The following is a 17,525-nucleotide window of genomic DNA, read 5'->3' on the forward strand; positions in this document are numbered from 1 at the left end:
CACCAATCCAATCCAGCCCGTGTTCTCCCTATGATGGATGTCTGACAGGGGAGTGGATGTGGGTGTGATTGTAAGTGCTTATGTAAGTTAATCAGGTGAGAGGAGAAGGGCCAGTATGGTCTTTGTCCATCCTTAGTTAGCATTAGCATTCAAGTTGAGCTATGTGGTATTTACAGGTTTGTGAGAGGAAATGTTCTCATACTTTCAAGTTAAAGGATAATTCCAGTATATTTCAACCTGGTGTATTTCCCAGAAATGTGTCTGTTGTGGCTTTATGAGTCAAGACAACTTTGCATTCCCCACCTCCATTGTAGATACAGGGGCAAAGAGGACTTGTGCAAAACCAATCAGGCCCAACTGCAGTAGCGCTGCATGGTGCTGAACTTGCCCTTTTGGCCTGAATATTAGAAGCACTGGCTGTCATGCAGGGTATTGTACAGTATATAAGGCAGATTCATTTGTATCTATGTTTTTTTCTCTCTCTCACTTTCTAACATTAGTGTGATACAGCTATCTGATTTATCTCCTCTAGTGCAGTAAAGTCTGTGTTAGGGATCTAAACTGTGTCAGTATTATTCCATTAAAGGTGATAATACAATAACCTATGATGGAATATTAAAAGCTTTCAGCAGATTATGGCTGCTGGAGGGAGAGTGACAACATGTGTTTATGTGTGTGTGTGTGTGTGTGTGTGTGTGTGTGTGTGTGTGTGCATGCGTGGGCGGGTGTCACCTGTCCTATATGAGTCACATCTGTCAGTGAAAAGGATTACAGTCGAAATTCAAACATGTAGCTATTAAAAAACCATCTGGGGAAAAATAAAACACGCTCAAAGTTACAAATGAATACATAAAAAGCAGCTGGGTTTCATGCAGGCAGTATAATTATCTTTTAATCAAAGGTTTATTATTTTGTTGCTTTATTTAAAACTGACTTACATTAATTTCCCTGACCTTTAATTATGATAATAAAAATCATCATTTTTTCCTCAACCTGTCTCACCTTCTTTTACATCAGTTAATGATTTCCTACATTCCCCAGAATGCCCTCAGATAATTTCCTTGAATTTGCAGGACTCAGCTGCAGGTTTTTCATGTAGACAGTGAAGACAGTAATAACGAGAGAAATTGTGATAGTTAAGCAAGTTTTTCCAGCAAGATGTTAGTCAAAGTGCGCCAACATCCTCCCACACAAAGTGTGTAGAATGTCCCACAGTGAATTCCTACATAAATCGTCTCACTGTAAGGCTGTCGCACGTCATGATAGCTCCACATGAAACCTCAGCTCTCAGTACATCACTCTATGATTTGGTCACATTGTGTTCTCTCCACAAACCTTGGGAGAAAAGTCAGAGTTACTTCTTACTGTTAATTTAGCAGTGTGTCGCATTGTCAAAGGTGTTTTTGCTAAAAGGTGAAAAAGTTTGAAGAGGGAACACTGTGTAACCAAAACACGTGGAAATTAATTCAGTGCAATGGATTCTGATAGAATAAAACCAAAGTCTTGTCAGCTGAAGAACAAAACTGCTTAAATGCCGATGGAGCTGCAACAATTAGTAGATTAACTGATTTTTTTTTATCACCAGAAAATGAATCTGCACCCGTTACAACAACTGATGAATTCTTTTAATAAGTTTCTAAGCAAAAATGCTAAAGATTTGCTGATCTCACTTTCTAAAATGTGAGAATTTGATGCTTTTCTTTGCCATACATGATAGTACACTGAGTATCTTTGGGTTTTGAACTGCTGCTTGGACTATTTTCTGCCATTTTATAAATAAAACGATCAGTTAATTAAATGAGAAAATAATCAAAAAATGAATCAACAATGCTGTATTCACACAATATTTACTAATACTAAATGTTTTTATTTTAAACCTCATGATTCAATGACCAAACTAACGATTAACACAAAAATGGCTTCTTTTCAAAGCCTTTCCAAACTAACAAAATGTCCTCTTCTTTCTATCCTTGTGAAAACATCTGACTAATGTAGTACACAAACCCACACACACACACACCCACACACACACACACACACACACACACACACACAAGTCATCAGGTCAGAGCTCTCTCGCACACAGTTACTGTAGAAGTGCCACAAGTCATAGGGGCAGCATGTTCCTAGTTTGGCTGCTCTACTGTTGTTCTGGAATATCTGAAGCTTTAGACCGATAACCTTTTAACCTGTCCTGAATTCCAAAACAAACACATGAAAGATTTAACCAAAGTAAACCAGATCAGAGTCTACCACTAAATTACAAGCAGGGATAAAGGCGGCAGATAGAAGCAGCTGTTAATGTTATTTGGCATGTGTGTGTGTACGTGTGTGCGTGAGTGTGTGATTGTACAGTGCAAATCCTCTTTGAGAGGCCAGTTTTAAGCAGTCTGCTAATTATCACATTCTCTCTCATCTTGGATTAAACTACAGTCACACACCCCCACCCCCATCACCCTAGCACCCTGGCAACAAGACTCCACGGCAACAGCGTGGAAACAGGGCGCCATGGAAACAGTCTCTCTCTCCTCTATGCATTTGTGGATGCTGGGAGATGGTGTTCAGGTGCAGAGGATTGTGGGATATGCTGTGCTGTATTTTGATGTATTTATTGATTTGTTTTATATGCTATTATATAAAACTATATACTATTTCTTGTGTTGTTTCTTTCTTATCAAGATGATAAGATGATTTTGGATTCTGTACAGACCTGAGACAAACTGGTATTTGTCATCATTGTATCGCAAAGGTATTTCTAAATGCAATATGAAAGCAACTGGACTTCCAGTTAGCTTAAAATGGCACTTAGATATAAATATGGATTGTACACAAGGTGGGAAAAGGTGTGTGTTTTAAAAGTAGTTTAAAAACTGGAGCTATCTGGACGATGACCAGTTTGTGATGCCAATTTTTAACATTAAGAATATCTTCTATCTATCCAAATTTACTTATGTTGTCAGTGAATAAATGATCTGAATCCCATACCTATAACAATTAAAAGCTATATTGGTAATCAGTTAGTCATTCATTCAGTCAATCAATCTGTCTTCATTTCAAGCATAAATGCCAAAAACTCATTGGTTCTACCTTGTGTTAGGATTTTCCACCATTGTGTCTTTTATCATTGTAAACTGAATATTTTTGGAGACTGTCGGTTAGACAAAAAAAAAGACACTTGAAGATGTCATCTTGGGCTTTACGAAATTGTGATTTCCATTTTTCACTATTTTTTGATATAAGCCAAATGATCAGCCGATTAATCGATACTAAACATAATCATTAGCTGCAGCCCAAACCATTAGTTTGCCCAATCAAATGGCCCACAGTCCATAAGTCAAGAAATTCAAAGTAATCATACTTTAAGCAACACTCATTGTTACATTTATTCTTATCAAATTAATTGTGACAATTTATCATGATATAAAGTCATACGTCCCAGCTCCATCACAGCCCTTTTAAGAGAAGCATGGGATTCTGGGAGATGCTGTTTCATTCACACACTGTAAAACAACTTCAATGGATTTGACTGAGGCGGAGCTGTAGTCTCACACCTACACATGCAGAACAAGCAGGAGAGTGAGACAGGATGGAAAAGGAGGAGATGTGAAGGAGAGGAAAGACAGAGCTGGAAAAATGCCAGAAGGCGGAGAGAGAGACTGGCAGAGAGGCACTGAAAAGTGGCTGGCTGAGCGAGATGGAGAAGCACCAAGAGAGTGGCCGCAGGGAGAGAGCGAGAGAGAGAGAGGGAGAAGGGAAAAGAGAAGAGAGCGAGAAGCAAAGCTGATGCAGCTCCTGAGCAGAACAAATGTGTTTGGAGCTGCTGAATATAGGTCACACATCTCCAGTGACTGTTCCCTTCCCTCCACTGAACCAGCTTCCTGCAGCATGCGCTTCATATGAAATCCTGCATAATTTGGACCACAATGTATAGACACGGGCTCTGCTATTTTTAGCCTATAAAATGCACTGCACAAAGAAATGACATTTCTGTTCAAGCCTGGCAGCACAAAAATCACACATATAGACGCTGCTTTGATATCCCAGTGTTTGCATGAATGTTTCACAGCTTCTATGCAAGCAGCCACACAGAATGCATCCAAATGATTAATATTTCACTGCAGAGCAAGTTTTTTGCATGAAAAATCAACTTCAGCATGTGAGAAAGCTTCCAGTGCTCTATAACTATCCTGTGTATGGTATGTAGTGACCACTCGACAAATTGCACAGTTGTAAATAATAATTTACAGCCTGAGGGAGGGAGCAATAAAGAGAGGAAGAGGAAAAAGAGGAGAGCACTTGTGACTGGGCCAAGACAGGACAGAGAGCTATAAACAGGCAGATATCATACAGCAACAATGACGGCAGGTTTGAGACGATGTGTCACTGCATCGCCAAAGCTGTTCGCTACACATTCACACCTGTCTGTCTCCTGGTTATCAGGTCATGGTGGCTGTGCAGCTGCAGCACACTCCAAACCTATCACACAGCACAGACGCAAACACAAAATGTCACCCCTGGGACCAAATGTCATCTACCTCCTTCTCATACACACACACACAGAAGAGCCAGGTGTAGGGAGCACGGAGTATTTCGATGCACAGCTTCTTGGGAAATGGGGAAGACATTACACTACACTGCTGTCATCTGAACACAGATTTGAGAAGGTTGTAGTTTCCAGTAAACATGCAACTTCTGTTATGGTAAATACACACTAGATTTAAGAAGAAATCAAATAAATCTCTGCATTGTTGACGATTTTTACCTGCTATATGTATTTGCCTAGTCCTGGAGAGCCAAAGACAATTTTCTACCCTGTTGAACAATGAAGTTCTGTGATGTTCAATCCTAATCCATTCCATGAAGAAACCAATATCGCTGCAAAGTCAATAAAGTAGCTGTTGTGGTTTCAATCTTTCAATCGTATCCCACAATCCACGCCAACAGATTGACAGATTGTCATAGTAGATTTTCAAACATCCATTGTCTGTGCAAGTGACGGACTTCTCATCTTTTTAATCGTCTATTGTCTGCTCTATTTGCTTTAATTCTAGTCTGAAGTGCTTTAAAGTAATTACAATGCAGTACTGAGTTTGGGTAATGTCCTAAATGTGATTTTTTTGACTAGAGAAATGAAGCCATGATGTAGGTCAGGGGTCAGGTGCAACCACCTGTTTTTAGGTTGAAAGTGTTCATTAAGTGGAGATCACTAAATTAAAACAGACTGCACCATACAAAGTAGTTTTTATGTAGAGATCAGTTGTTACAAATATTTACACCCACTGCCAGCAGTGATTGCTACGTAGCTAATTGAACCATACGACAAACTAACGTTAGCTTGACCTGTTTAGAGGTTGTAGAGAGTTTAGATATCAGGGGATACGTTTGACACATCTGACCTGACACTTTCTGAGAATAACATTTTGTTAATTGACCTAATCAGCCACATTAGCAGAGTCAGATGTTTCCCTGTTACGCTTAACAGTATTAACACTAAAACACATGTAAACAACAACAAATGTAAACCTATTTTTGGTCTTGTGCACTCATGGTAAAGTTTAAATCATAAGTTTACACATTACGAGATCATCTCCTTGTTATGTAATTCAGACTCATTTAGTGCAGGCTTAGTTTGAAAGAAGCTAGCTTTTACAGAAACCAGGTACAACACTAACCAGGTACAGGTGTGTTGGTACTACTTGAGTGTAGTTTTTGGTACCTTTGGTTAGAAACAAATCTAAGAGATTCCACAAACTTAGTACTGCAATCTGCTTACTTGGATATGGATTACCTGTTTTCCACACTAAAGGAAAATGTGACACATGAACAGGAAAATCATCGTAGTATCACATTATGTGTTTTATGATTTATTATCCAGATTTCTCATTGTGACTTAAACTGTATCCCCAGTAGCATCCTCCAACAACATGAATGTTGTTTTTCAGCTACCATAACCAGAGAGGGATTGATTCTTGTTTGCATTTGGAGCACTTAATATACAACTACCATATTCCACTACTAACCAACCCAGTTTGAAAATGAGAGGATTATACAGTAGTCTAATGCCACCTGACATTTCATGCTTGGCTGGCCGGCCAGCTATCATGTTTTCTGCCTGGGTTGAGAGAGAGGCAGAGAGAGGGGTCAGCTGTTCACTCTCTCTGGTTTAAAGGATGGAGCGACAAATGGAGGAATGCAGCGGGGTTTATAAGATTGAGCGATGGAGTGACGAGGACAGCAGAGGAATGAAACTAAGTGGATGTTGGTACAGACACCTCCCGGGAGGATTGATTACTCAGCGGCCCCCACTGCATGAAGTCATATTTCTGGGTATCGGGAGTGTGAGCTCCGAATATATACAGCAACTCAATAAGTCGCTCCATTTTCAGGGCTCACATGCTTTCAGAGTCCGTGCTGCGTGGGGCTGCGGGGTTGGCTATGTGGTGGTCTGTGAATCAATGAGTATGATCAATATATTACAGGCACAATGATGGGAAATGGAGCAGGAGGGACGGTTGTAGCATTTCGCTGCTGCTGCTGTGTGATCATACTAAGGGTTGTGATAGTTATGTCATGCACTCATTTACCTTTTTATAACTGTTAATATGACACATTATCACCAGGAATCAATGCTGTATTCCCCAGCAACAGCTAGAAAAATGAGGGCCTTTGCATGGAGACCAGTGCTCACCATGGCCCTCACCCAACCACTCACACACACCAATAACTGGCATGACATCACTGCCAATGTGAGAAGCATTTAAACCCATATCAGATTAACTTAAGAGGGAGGAAGATAAGTAGCTTGGAGAGGACGGATATTGGCATCAAAGTCAGTGGACAAGACGGCGTGCGTTTCATCAGATTGCGAGGATGCGCGTGTGCACGTGCCGCTGAGTGGACCAAAACACAGATGAAATGGAGGGAAGGGGAAGAGGTGAGAGGCTTGCATCTCTTATAGAAATAGGGAATATAGAAATAGGAGAAGTGAACTGAAGGGAAAACTCTGGATCTGGATCTGAATGGAGAGAACATCAGTCTTGTTTTTACAACAGAATGAATGGTTTGTCAAATAAATCCCAGGATGCTGGAGGTGACAGCCTACATCAGTTTTCTCCTAGCAGGCACTGGAGGAATGAGCAGGAGGGTGAATTAATAACCACTGATTTACCTAATATTCAATTATGATACCAGTTGTTAACCGTTTATCACCCTCCTGTCTCACCTATTCCATCCACACACGCAGAAATCATCGCTCACCCTCCTCCTCCTCTTTCTTCTTCGACTTCCCAGATAGCCACCCCCCTCCTCCTCCTCCTTCACCCCCTCCTCAATTCATGCAGCCGTGTACCGGCCCATACCCACCCATAGATCCCTGCTCCATCCAGCACTAAGAAAAAGTACAGAAATGGGTGTCTTCACAGCAGCAGCAGCAGCAGCAGCATGGTGTGTGAGGGCTGTTGCTGAAGGCCAACACGGTCTACCCTCCGTTAACAGATTGGCTTTAATCCGAGAGCCAGCCTTATGGATGCAAAAGCCCGTGTCAGCTCTCGTTTGGCCAATTTATCTGCGGCTCTGCTCTGAATTAATTCACCCAAGCCGGTAACCAACCAGGCCCCTGATGCTCTGCAGTGATAAAATAACAGGGGTTTCGTTTATTTTCCAATCGATATATGGATGAATACGCAATGAGACAGGCCCGTTCCTTGGTTTTATGTAGGGGCCGGTCAGGAATGGTTCCAGTCGACAGAAGCAGAGCAACACCTGCCCTATAACCAAACCCGATGTGGATTTTTTTTTTTTTTTTTTTTTTAAGAAACCCGTAAACGCATCTTGCAGCAGAAGTCATGCATCCGTGCGAATTCGGACTATATCACGCCGGTAAAGCTTAATCTGTCATTACTGTTTGGCTCGTGATAACAGTGGCACATATTCTCCGCGGCTTACCTCTGTAAAAAACGCGTCCATCCTCCCTTACTCCTCCCAGACGACGCGCGCCCGGCCCCGCAGAGCGCAGACACCGGCTCCGGTTTCGTGTGCGCAAATCTCGCCGACGGAAGGGTGAGCGTGCTTGTCAAGATGGGGGAAAGGTAGCGTTGCCTCCGTGCTGGTGTTTTCCATTCACCAAGCGTTTGTCTTAAATCTCCGAAATCGCTCTCTCTCTCTCTCTCTCTCTCTCTCTCTCTCTCTCTCTCTCTCTCTCTCGCACACACACACACACACACACACACACCTCAAGCAGGAGCGTTCGGGCTCTATGCGCAAAAGAAGAAAAAAAAGAGCCACATGAGAAAAATCCAAGAAGGAGGGCTGTGATGAAAAATTAAAAATGTCCACGCCAGGGAGCCGTTGGTGAGGGAGTGCTAATTGAAGAGCCCCGGTTCTCCAGGTCTGCTGCTTCGTTTAAATGTTGAGTGTGTGCATGTGTGGATGTACGTGTGTGAGTGTGTATGTGCATGTGTGTGTGTGTGTGTGTGTGTGAACCTGTGAGCATATAGTGCGTGGGGTTGAGAGAGAGGACCAGTCCGGGGGCAGAATGAGCTTGACGCTGCCCACCGTACACACCGACGGGGCGGTGCAGAGCAGACACAGCTTCCTTCAATACAACACACACACACACACACACACACACACACACACACACAAAACACAAGCAGATATAGGGCGGTGCATAGTAGGTTTGAAGCCTTACTGCTGTGGGTTTTTTTTCTCCAATCAGAAAAAAATCTGTTCTTGTGTTACTAGGTAGTTTATGTTTGGAGGAAGAAAATAAGTTGTTTTGGTTGATGACTTCCAGAAGAGATGAAAGAGCCTCCATCCCACTTGGCCCAATTACAAGTGTTGATCTTGAAATGAACCAGACTGTTCAGCAACAGCAACACCAGTTTGATGACATGATCTCTGACTGAAAATGGTGAAAAGAGAATTAACACAAAAAGGAAATAAAGAATGTAAGACAACCATCTCTCTTCTATTAACAAAATCAGGAAAAACAGAGGCAGATTCGGCATCTTGCTTAAGGGCAAAACCATCAGAGCCCCACTGCTCTAAAATCCAAAACTCAAAGCAGATGCAGTTTAACTTTTTCACACAAGAAACACGGAGAGTACCAGTTTCTGTTCCCTTTTGTGCCATTTCTTTGTGCATAATTTGCCTTTTTAGCTCTTTAATTCGTCAGGAAGACTCTCAGTTCACCTCTGATCCCTTGGGCTGCAGAAAATCTAGATAAAACTTAACTTATTAACAAATTATCAACATTGAGAACTACAGACTTGATCATTATTTCCCTGTATTTATGATTTATTAATATAGAGCTGCAAATTAGATGGTTTACACTTTATTTATATCTATTAATGCCTTGAATTTATTAATGACACATAAGGTGTTCTCATGAATTGCTCATAACTGATCTGTAAAGCATTAGTGAAAGATTTATAAACCCGTAAGAAACTTCTTATATACAAGAAAGTGCTATCACATTTATTTCCCTATATGTGCCTACTCTTGCATGTGTTGAAAGATGAAATAATGAGTTTTGATGAACTGGCTCGAATGGATATGAATGCGTGCTATGCAGAGGAAGAAATCCCCCTAACACTCATTGAAATGATGTCTAAATTAGCCATAAGGCAAGAGCTGTCAGCACCATTCACTCTAATGCTTCTCCAAAACCAGACCACAAAGAGAGAGAGTGAAGGGGGGGAGAGTTAATATTTCTGTATGATCTTTCCTAAAAAGCCTCCCCCTCATGGCATAGGGAGGAGGAAGAGGAGAAGGCTTGGTTACAGGGTTAGTCAGAGCCCCTGTAGGGTGAAAAATGATATCTCACAACACACACACACACACACACACATATATATATATATATATATTTACACACACCAGACCACAACAGAACAACGGAGGCAAAAACACCCCAAAAACAAAGAGGATAAAAACAGTGTCCCCAGCGACACCAGTTTGTATGAATGAGGTAGAAATGGATAGACAGCTGGTTTATGTGATGTGGAGCGTGCATGGTTTTGTTCTCCTCTTAAGACGACCAGGCTGCAGGGGCCAGGTGCAGCTATCAGCAGCCCAGCAGGCTGAGGCCTCTCTGGGGTAAAGTATTGTGAAGCTCAGCCTGTTCCCTCTGGAGCCCTAGAGGTATGGGGGGGGCTGTATGCATGCGTTGAAGTATTATTTAGCTGCGCCTTCGATCTTCATCAGGGAGACAGTTCAAAAGCTAGACCCAACAACGGGCCCCCACCTTTTTTTGTTGGAAGTGTGTGTGTCTGTAGGGGGTATGGACACACACATATGCACATACACAAACACTCAGGAAATGAGACCTGATCTGTATAAGCTTTAATATGAAATGGCCTTAAGGGAGAGGAGAACTTTAGCAGCACAGACCATGAACGCTTCATCACACACTCACGCTCACTGTAAACAGTAAGAGTGACTGTCTGGGTTTACACTGGAGGGGGCTACATGGCGGATATAAACATTAAGCAGAATAATGCTCCATGTAGAAAGGCCATGATCAAAATAAACAACAGGAAAAAAGGATGAAACTGGTAAAATGACAATACAGAATAATAATGACATGATTTTGTGTTTTAAATGTTATTTTGTGGTGATGCATTCAGGCACCACCACGTGTTTGTTGACATAGGACTAACAGAGGTTACCACTCTCTCAGTCTGATTAGCTGGCCTGCAGCAGTGCTTACAAATCATAATGGACTCTCAGATTAACTCTATTGTTGTCTCAGAAGTGTTTCTTTTAAAATTTAATGAAGCTCCTGCTCTGAAGGACACTGACATCATTTGCCATTTTGTGAGAAAAGACGGAAATTGATGCTCTGGTTGTGCTTAAAGATTTTGAATAGAAATGATTAGTTGATCCATCAATTAGTCGATTAACAGAAAATTAATCCTCTTTCAGTAACTGGTAAGTGTTTTACTGGTCAAAAGTTCTTTGGCTACACCAGCTCAATTATGAAGATTTGTTGCTTTTCTTAGTTTTTATCTATGTCTTTATCGTTGTAAACTAAATATATTTGGGTTTTAAACTGTTGGTCTGACAAAACAAGATGTTTTAAGATTTATTATAGACTAAACAATCAATGAAATAATCAGTTGTAGTCCTATTGGTAAGGTACACTAGCATAACGACATGGTTTATTGATTTTTCAAAAGAATTTGTTGGCTAATCTTCCTATTCTTCCTATCATAGTTCTTACTGTCTCCACTAAACCCCTCCCAGCTGGTATTCAAAGGTGCATAAAACAAATGCTCTGTATATACTCTGCATCTAGGTCTGCATGGAAGTCAATACACCAAATGCAAAAGCTACAGATTTACAAGAAGAAGCAAAATCCCAGGAGTGAAAAGGCAGGTGGGGGTCGCCGCTATTCATAATTACATGACTATAAGCCATCGACCCAAGAGACTCTCATTTCATCTAACATGCACATGTGTAGAGGAACACACACAAACACAGAAATACACAGACATTAGAAAGTCTGGGCTATTAAATTCTCATTACCATGACAACACAAGGACTGAGTGACCCTCAGCGGTGAAGTGTGGGATAGATTTTGTTCCCGGCGAGTCAGGAGCAGAACTCTGCTTACTCATCTGACCACAGCTTTCTGTCTCTCTCACTTTCTCCTTGATGTGTCCCTCTCCTCTTTTCTGTTACTCTGCATATATATATATATGTGTGTGTGTGTGTGTGTGTGTGTGTGTGTGTGTGTGTTTGGGCATAAATCTGAGTGAAGTGTGTCTTGCGGACAGATCATCAATAGGTCTTCTGGTTCTGTGGGTGAAAAGACAGACAGATTACTGAAGAGCTCAGACCAGAGGCTGCCATGATGTCTTCATTTCTGTGTACTTATATATTAGAGCATACTAACAAACAAGACTAACATGCAGTTAATCACAGGTGCATCTTTTTATCTAACCATTGTGTGCATGTGTGCACACATCATATGTTGCATGTGCTAATAGGTATCACTCACAATGTCACAGCCAATCAGTTTTACGGCCTGAGCATCCGTAAATCTCTCTTCATTTATTACCCTCTCTCTCTTTCAGTCGCTCCTCTTCAGTGACCCAACTGTCTCTCTCCAGACACATCTGTTTATGGCTGTCTGAGAGGATACGCTGAATCAAAGAGGTGAAGAGAAGCTCAGCGTGAAATGCCCTGATTGATCGTCAACCTTACTTTGCACTGGTTTACTGGTAAAATGGGACAATCCAAAACAAGGCCTGAGGGTCAAATTTGGTTCTCAACAAGCTCTCAGTGCTTTTTCCTGGTCACACAGAAACAAAGATGCACTGTTTGGTTTAATTTACTACCACTTTTAGTGTGAAATCTATGAAGGCTATGTAGTAATGCAACCACCCCAAAAATTATTTTAAACAACGCTCCATGTTATATGTTTACAATAATCAGATTTTATGCCTAATATCCTTCACCATTCTTGTGTTAAAGTTTTTCAGCATGCATGTGTTCTGCAATAAATCAACAAAGTGACTCTTCTGAGAGTACAGATGTAGCTGTTATTGCAATAACTGTGGCAGCTTTATTAAAACCTGGTTTTCATCAATCTAAATCACAATTTATACGACTTATAATCACATATACTCACACACAAACACACACTCGAGGAAATGCAATACTGAGCAGATGAGGTTACTTAGTCTCTCTAATTTGATTTATTTTGAATTGCTTGTCAATATTAAAGTTCTGCCAGTGGAGGACAAACACTCCTGTCCGCAGCAGTGACATTTCAACATTAGTCACTCAGATACTCATCAACTCGTCAGAATTTTTTTTTTTTTTTTTAAAGGCGTTTTCATGTGACTTTTTAGGATGGCCTCTCCAAGATGGAGCAATAACAGTAGATAAGATCACAAGAATAAATGAAGATATTAAGGTGAAAGGTGATTATTCTCCTTAACAGAAAAGTTCACATTTTGAGAAATACACCTATTCATTTTCTTGCCCAGAGTTTGATAAAAATATCTATGCCACTCTTGTGTCTGTGGGGTAAATATGGAGCCACAACCAACAGCCATTTAGCTCAGTTTAATTTAAATAGGGGGAAACAGCTCTGTCCAAAAGTAACAAAATCTTTCTTGCTGTTTTTTATATTCAGACAGAGCCAGACTAGCTGTTTTCCCTTGACTCCAGTTTTTGTGCTAGGCTAATTGGCTTCTGGCTTCATATTTTGCCATGCAGATGTGTATCAGCTTTCTCTAACTCTTTCCAAAATGTCAAGTAATTTCTTTAAAAGGAGCTACTGTTGGGTGTTTCCATTATTTTGTCCACTCTCTGTACCCTCCAACTTCACATGCATCACATTTCTTCATATCTCTTTTTTACTGTATTGATTATTAACTGCTCTGCTGATACTGACCATTAACCTTTCAGTCTGGGGAGCGAGTCTGAAGGGCATTTGAATGTCTAAATTAATGCATTTACAATAGATGGGCAATAGAGCTAAGTGCGGAGAGAGTGAGGACAAAGAGAGTGAACATGGGAGAGACAACTGCTGTGCAAAGACACAATCTGAACTGCAGAATTATTTGTTAAAGTGGTAAATAATATGAATAGGTAATGAACAAATATTACATTACTATTAGAGTTGCAATGCTTCACCATGTTACAAAGATGGTAAAGAGTTAAGTAAATTCAAATACAAAGAAACAAGAGCCACTGCAGTGCATGGACAATCCATGCAGCCTGGTGTCAGAGTTCACTCCCAGAGGACCATCACACTGAACAATGCAATGATTCATGCATTCATGTCTAATGCACACCAAACACACACTCTTAGAGAGTGACATATATGATGTCACCTGATCTGTATGACTCATGCAACATCACACACAGTTTGTGGCTCTGGATTCAAAATGAAATCATATTTCTGAGAATGAAGAAGGCCTGAAGAAGGTCATTTTGGGAGAAACTTACTGACCAGGCCTCTTTTTAAATGGAATAAAATATTAAGTGTACAAATTATAATCACTATCAGCAGACCATGGAGTGTATCACTGCTGCTATGCAGAGACAGCTAAGGACTATTTTAAAAAACGTATTAGGCCAACAGTGCCTTATCAGCAAATTATGAATGAAAGCTTGACCTCTTCTCTGCCTGTGATGGCACTTCTGCACATGTTTATGCTTTTAATTTAACATACTTTTTAATATCTGATTTGATTCATATTTTATCTTTCTTGTTGTCAAACAAACAGGGTGAGTAGTTCCCTTGCTCACCATCTTTATGGGAAGATGAAGGCAGAGATCAGTAATCTCTTTGTTCAGACTGCATCTGTTTCACTCATGTAACACAAACGCTCACCCAAATACACACAGAGACAGTCTTACATTCCCTACATTAGTCATATATCTCCACTTAAATCAAACACAGACAGGAAATTAATATCAAAGTGTTCCATTATGTGTGAGTGTGTGTGTACATGTCAGTGTGTTATTTTCTGTCTATAAGTGTTTGAAGCATGTGTCAGGGGAAATAAAGGTTGGCCGATATGGGGGAAAAAAATCTATGTCCCAATAACCAGAGGAGCATCCTCTAACATCAATATATGTCTGAGTATTGGTTTAGGTTTTTTTAGACATAGCTGATGATCATACTGGACTGGATGATAACAGAAAGTCAGACTGGAACTGCCATTTTCAAATGGCATATTTCAGAGATCATTTCAGACATCCAGACACCCTAAGGGAAGTGGGACAATTAGGGCTGTTGGAAAACTGCCCCAGGGGTACCAGCAGGGAGCGGAAGTCAAGCTACGATTTAAAAATTTAAAGGGAGGTTTGGGAGTATGTAATGTCCCCGTGTGTGTGGAGGTTTCATACCTGCTGTGTTGGGGCTGACATGGGTGCATGTACAGGAAAGGGATGTGATCTAATTAAGTTGTTCCAGTGAGAGATGACTTCATCCTGATTCCCTTTTCCCTCCCCCCACCCAGACCACCGCCCAAGCACCCCCACTTGCCATGCCCCACTCCCCCACTCTCCCACTCCCCTTGGGTTGCATGGCAGCATGACAGCACGTCTTTGGACCAAATTAGCTGTCAATGCAGCCCCCTAATTCCCGACAGACAGTGGGGTAATTTAATCTGCCGGCTATGGCCTGCAGCAGAACATACATGCTTATAGGCATACACACACAATAAGCCAGAATTATTATATCTCCAAACACAAGGAGCAGGACTAAAGAGATCTTGCATTTATGATCTGTCAATTAAGTTTTAGCAATAACCTAATAACATAATTCAACATTTTAAAAAAATAACAATTTAGTAGAGAAAAGGGAGGTAATCTCATACTAGCCTGTTTTTAATTTATCTTACACACTTGGTGTCAATGCTACATATAAGAACTTAATCTCTAAGTTAATGCTAAGATAATCAGTGTAAGACCCTGCTGTTGTTTGCATGTCATCTATTTGGGATCAGGAAAAGGGCCAAAATGTTTTAACTCAGTCAGGAAAGAAAAATCATCTGAATTTCTTTAGATCATCTGTAACAGCTGCAAGTTTACCTTTAACTTTTCCCTTAAAATGATATGAAATGAAACAGTTTTAATATGGTTCATATGGTACAATAGGTGATGAGTCATCAACATGTTTATCAGAGACACTGGTTTATGTTACACGACTTTGAATTATACTGTATATATTATTTCAACATCTCAGTTACTGTTTGGTGTTTATCAGCCTGTGAGCTTCGTTGTGAGAGACTCTTTCTACTGGATTAAGTTGATAGAAGCCTAATCCTAATCAGAGGAGATTAAATTACCCAGATCACTATAATAACCTGGATTACACAAACTCCCCCCTGACTCAAGACACCCCTGACCCTTTTTTTAAATCTCTAATCAACACACACAAACACACACAAAAACAAACAGACACACTGTCAGAAATATGGTCACCTAACTGGAACAAGAAAGTGAAGAGAGATGGGATGAATGAGTTTATTGCGAAGGTGTAAAAGAAGGAGAGAGGAACTGCAGAGTTGTCAGATTGTGTGTGCCTATTTGTGAGTGTGTGTGTTTCTGTTGCGTCTCTGTGTGTCCGACCATCCAGGTGTCTGTGTGTGAAAGCATGAATTAATTCCCATTAATTCACCTCTCTCTGGGGAGACTGGTTAATGAAATCGTTATTACTAAGTTCACCACACAGAGGTGCACACACACGCACTTGTGTCTTACACACACACAGTGACTGGTGTTAACAGTGTAACTAATGCAGTGACACAGTGAACAAAAGCCCAGCTGTCACTCCGCAGGCTTAACAATCATATATGAATATTCATCACAGCAGAGAGCGACAGAAGGTGAGCTTGGCTTTGCAAAGCATCACTTCCATACTGTGGAGTCAGCTCCTGCACCTCATCTACTGTATGCTCATTAAAATCTGATTCACACAATCTTATGTGCATTAAAAGCTGCATATATATTATATATATTATTTGAAATTTATTAATTGGACATTCATCAGTTTACCACTGTCTCTCTTTTTCCATATGATTACTACCAAATGACTTAGTTTTTTTCCATGAAACATTTTGAGCAAATAATTTGTATATAAAAATAAAATAAAATACAGCATTACCCTCATTTTGATTTCTTTCACTGTATTCATGTGTGTCTGCAGGTGATGTTCTATATTGTTACTCTGTCACTGCACTAGCTTTAAGTAAGCTTTTAGGAGAAATGCACAACATACAGTGGCATAGTACAAAAATCAACACTTCTAAAACAATTAGGCTATACTATTTATTTAGTTTTATTGAATGTTAATAATATTAACAAATCTAATTTGCAGATGAAACTTTTAATCCCATGCTTTTTGAGGGACCTCCCCATGCTGGGACCCTGGGTACTTTCCACTTTTCCTCTCACTGCTACAGCCCTGCTACTGGGGATGGCACAGTATTCATGTGATGATATAATACAGCTGATCAAAAGTAGTATTGTAATGACTCATGTTTCATTTTATTTTATGATGTAAAATTATATAATTGATCACCAAAAATAGAGGCTGTGTAATAACAGGAAATATTGGACATATTATTAATCTACATTAGGAGTCCACATGCAGCAGCAACTGACAGGCTTGTAGTATTACTAAAAACGACCAGACGGTGGTAGTAAATATCCATGTAATTAAACAAACTAGAGTAAATGGTGAGGAGCCCATCATGGAGGGTCATACTGGGCGTATCTACACAACACATTATTAGAATCCGCCTCTGGACGAATCTGATTGGCTACTGCGCCTACCATTTGAGAACTCGTCCTCTGATTGGATAGCGTCCCTGTCACTCAACTGTGACAGACGCTACACTGCTAGCTGTTTCGAAAATGAAACTGGCTTGTGTCTGAGTTCAAGAGGTATCCGAGAGAAAACGAAAACAAGACGGTTACCTGATAAAAAAAAATCCCCCGGGATTCGCTGTTTTAAGCTGACAGGAAGGAGGAACGGGAACCAGACGGTAAGGCAA

General features: G+C 40.5%; 1 protein-coding gene across 1 annotated transcript in view; it reads right to left on the reverse strand.

The window, feature by feature from the left end:
- myo10l1 (myosin X, like 1) overlaps positions 1-8,540 on the reverse strand; it is a 47,927-nt gene extending 39,387 nt beyond the window's left edge. The window contains 1 exon segment of the mRNA XM_051078256.1: positions 7,945-8,540. Within this exon segment, the coding sequence (XP_050934213.1) occupies positions 7,945-7,965 (21 nt within the window). The 5' untranslated portion in view covers positions 7,966-8,540.
- Positions 8,541-17,525: the final 8,985 nt, after the last annotated feature.

The sequence above is a fragment of the Lates calcarifer genome, linkage group LG19 (genome assembly GCF_001640805.2).
Source record: "Lates calcarifer isolate ASB-BC8 linkage group LG19, TLL_Latcal_v3, whole genome shotgun sequence".
Classification (NCBI taxonomy): Eukaryota; Metazoa; Chordata; class Actinopteri; family Centropomidae; genus Lates; species Lates calcarifer.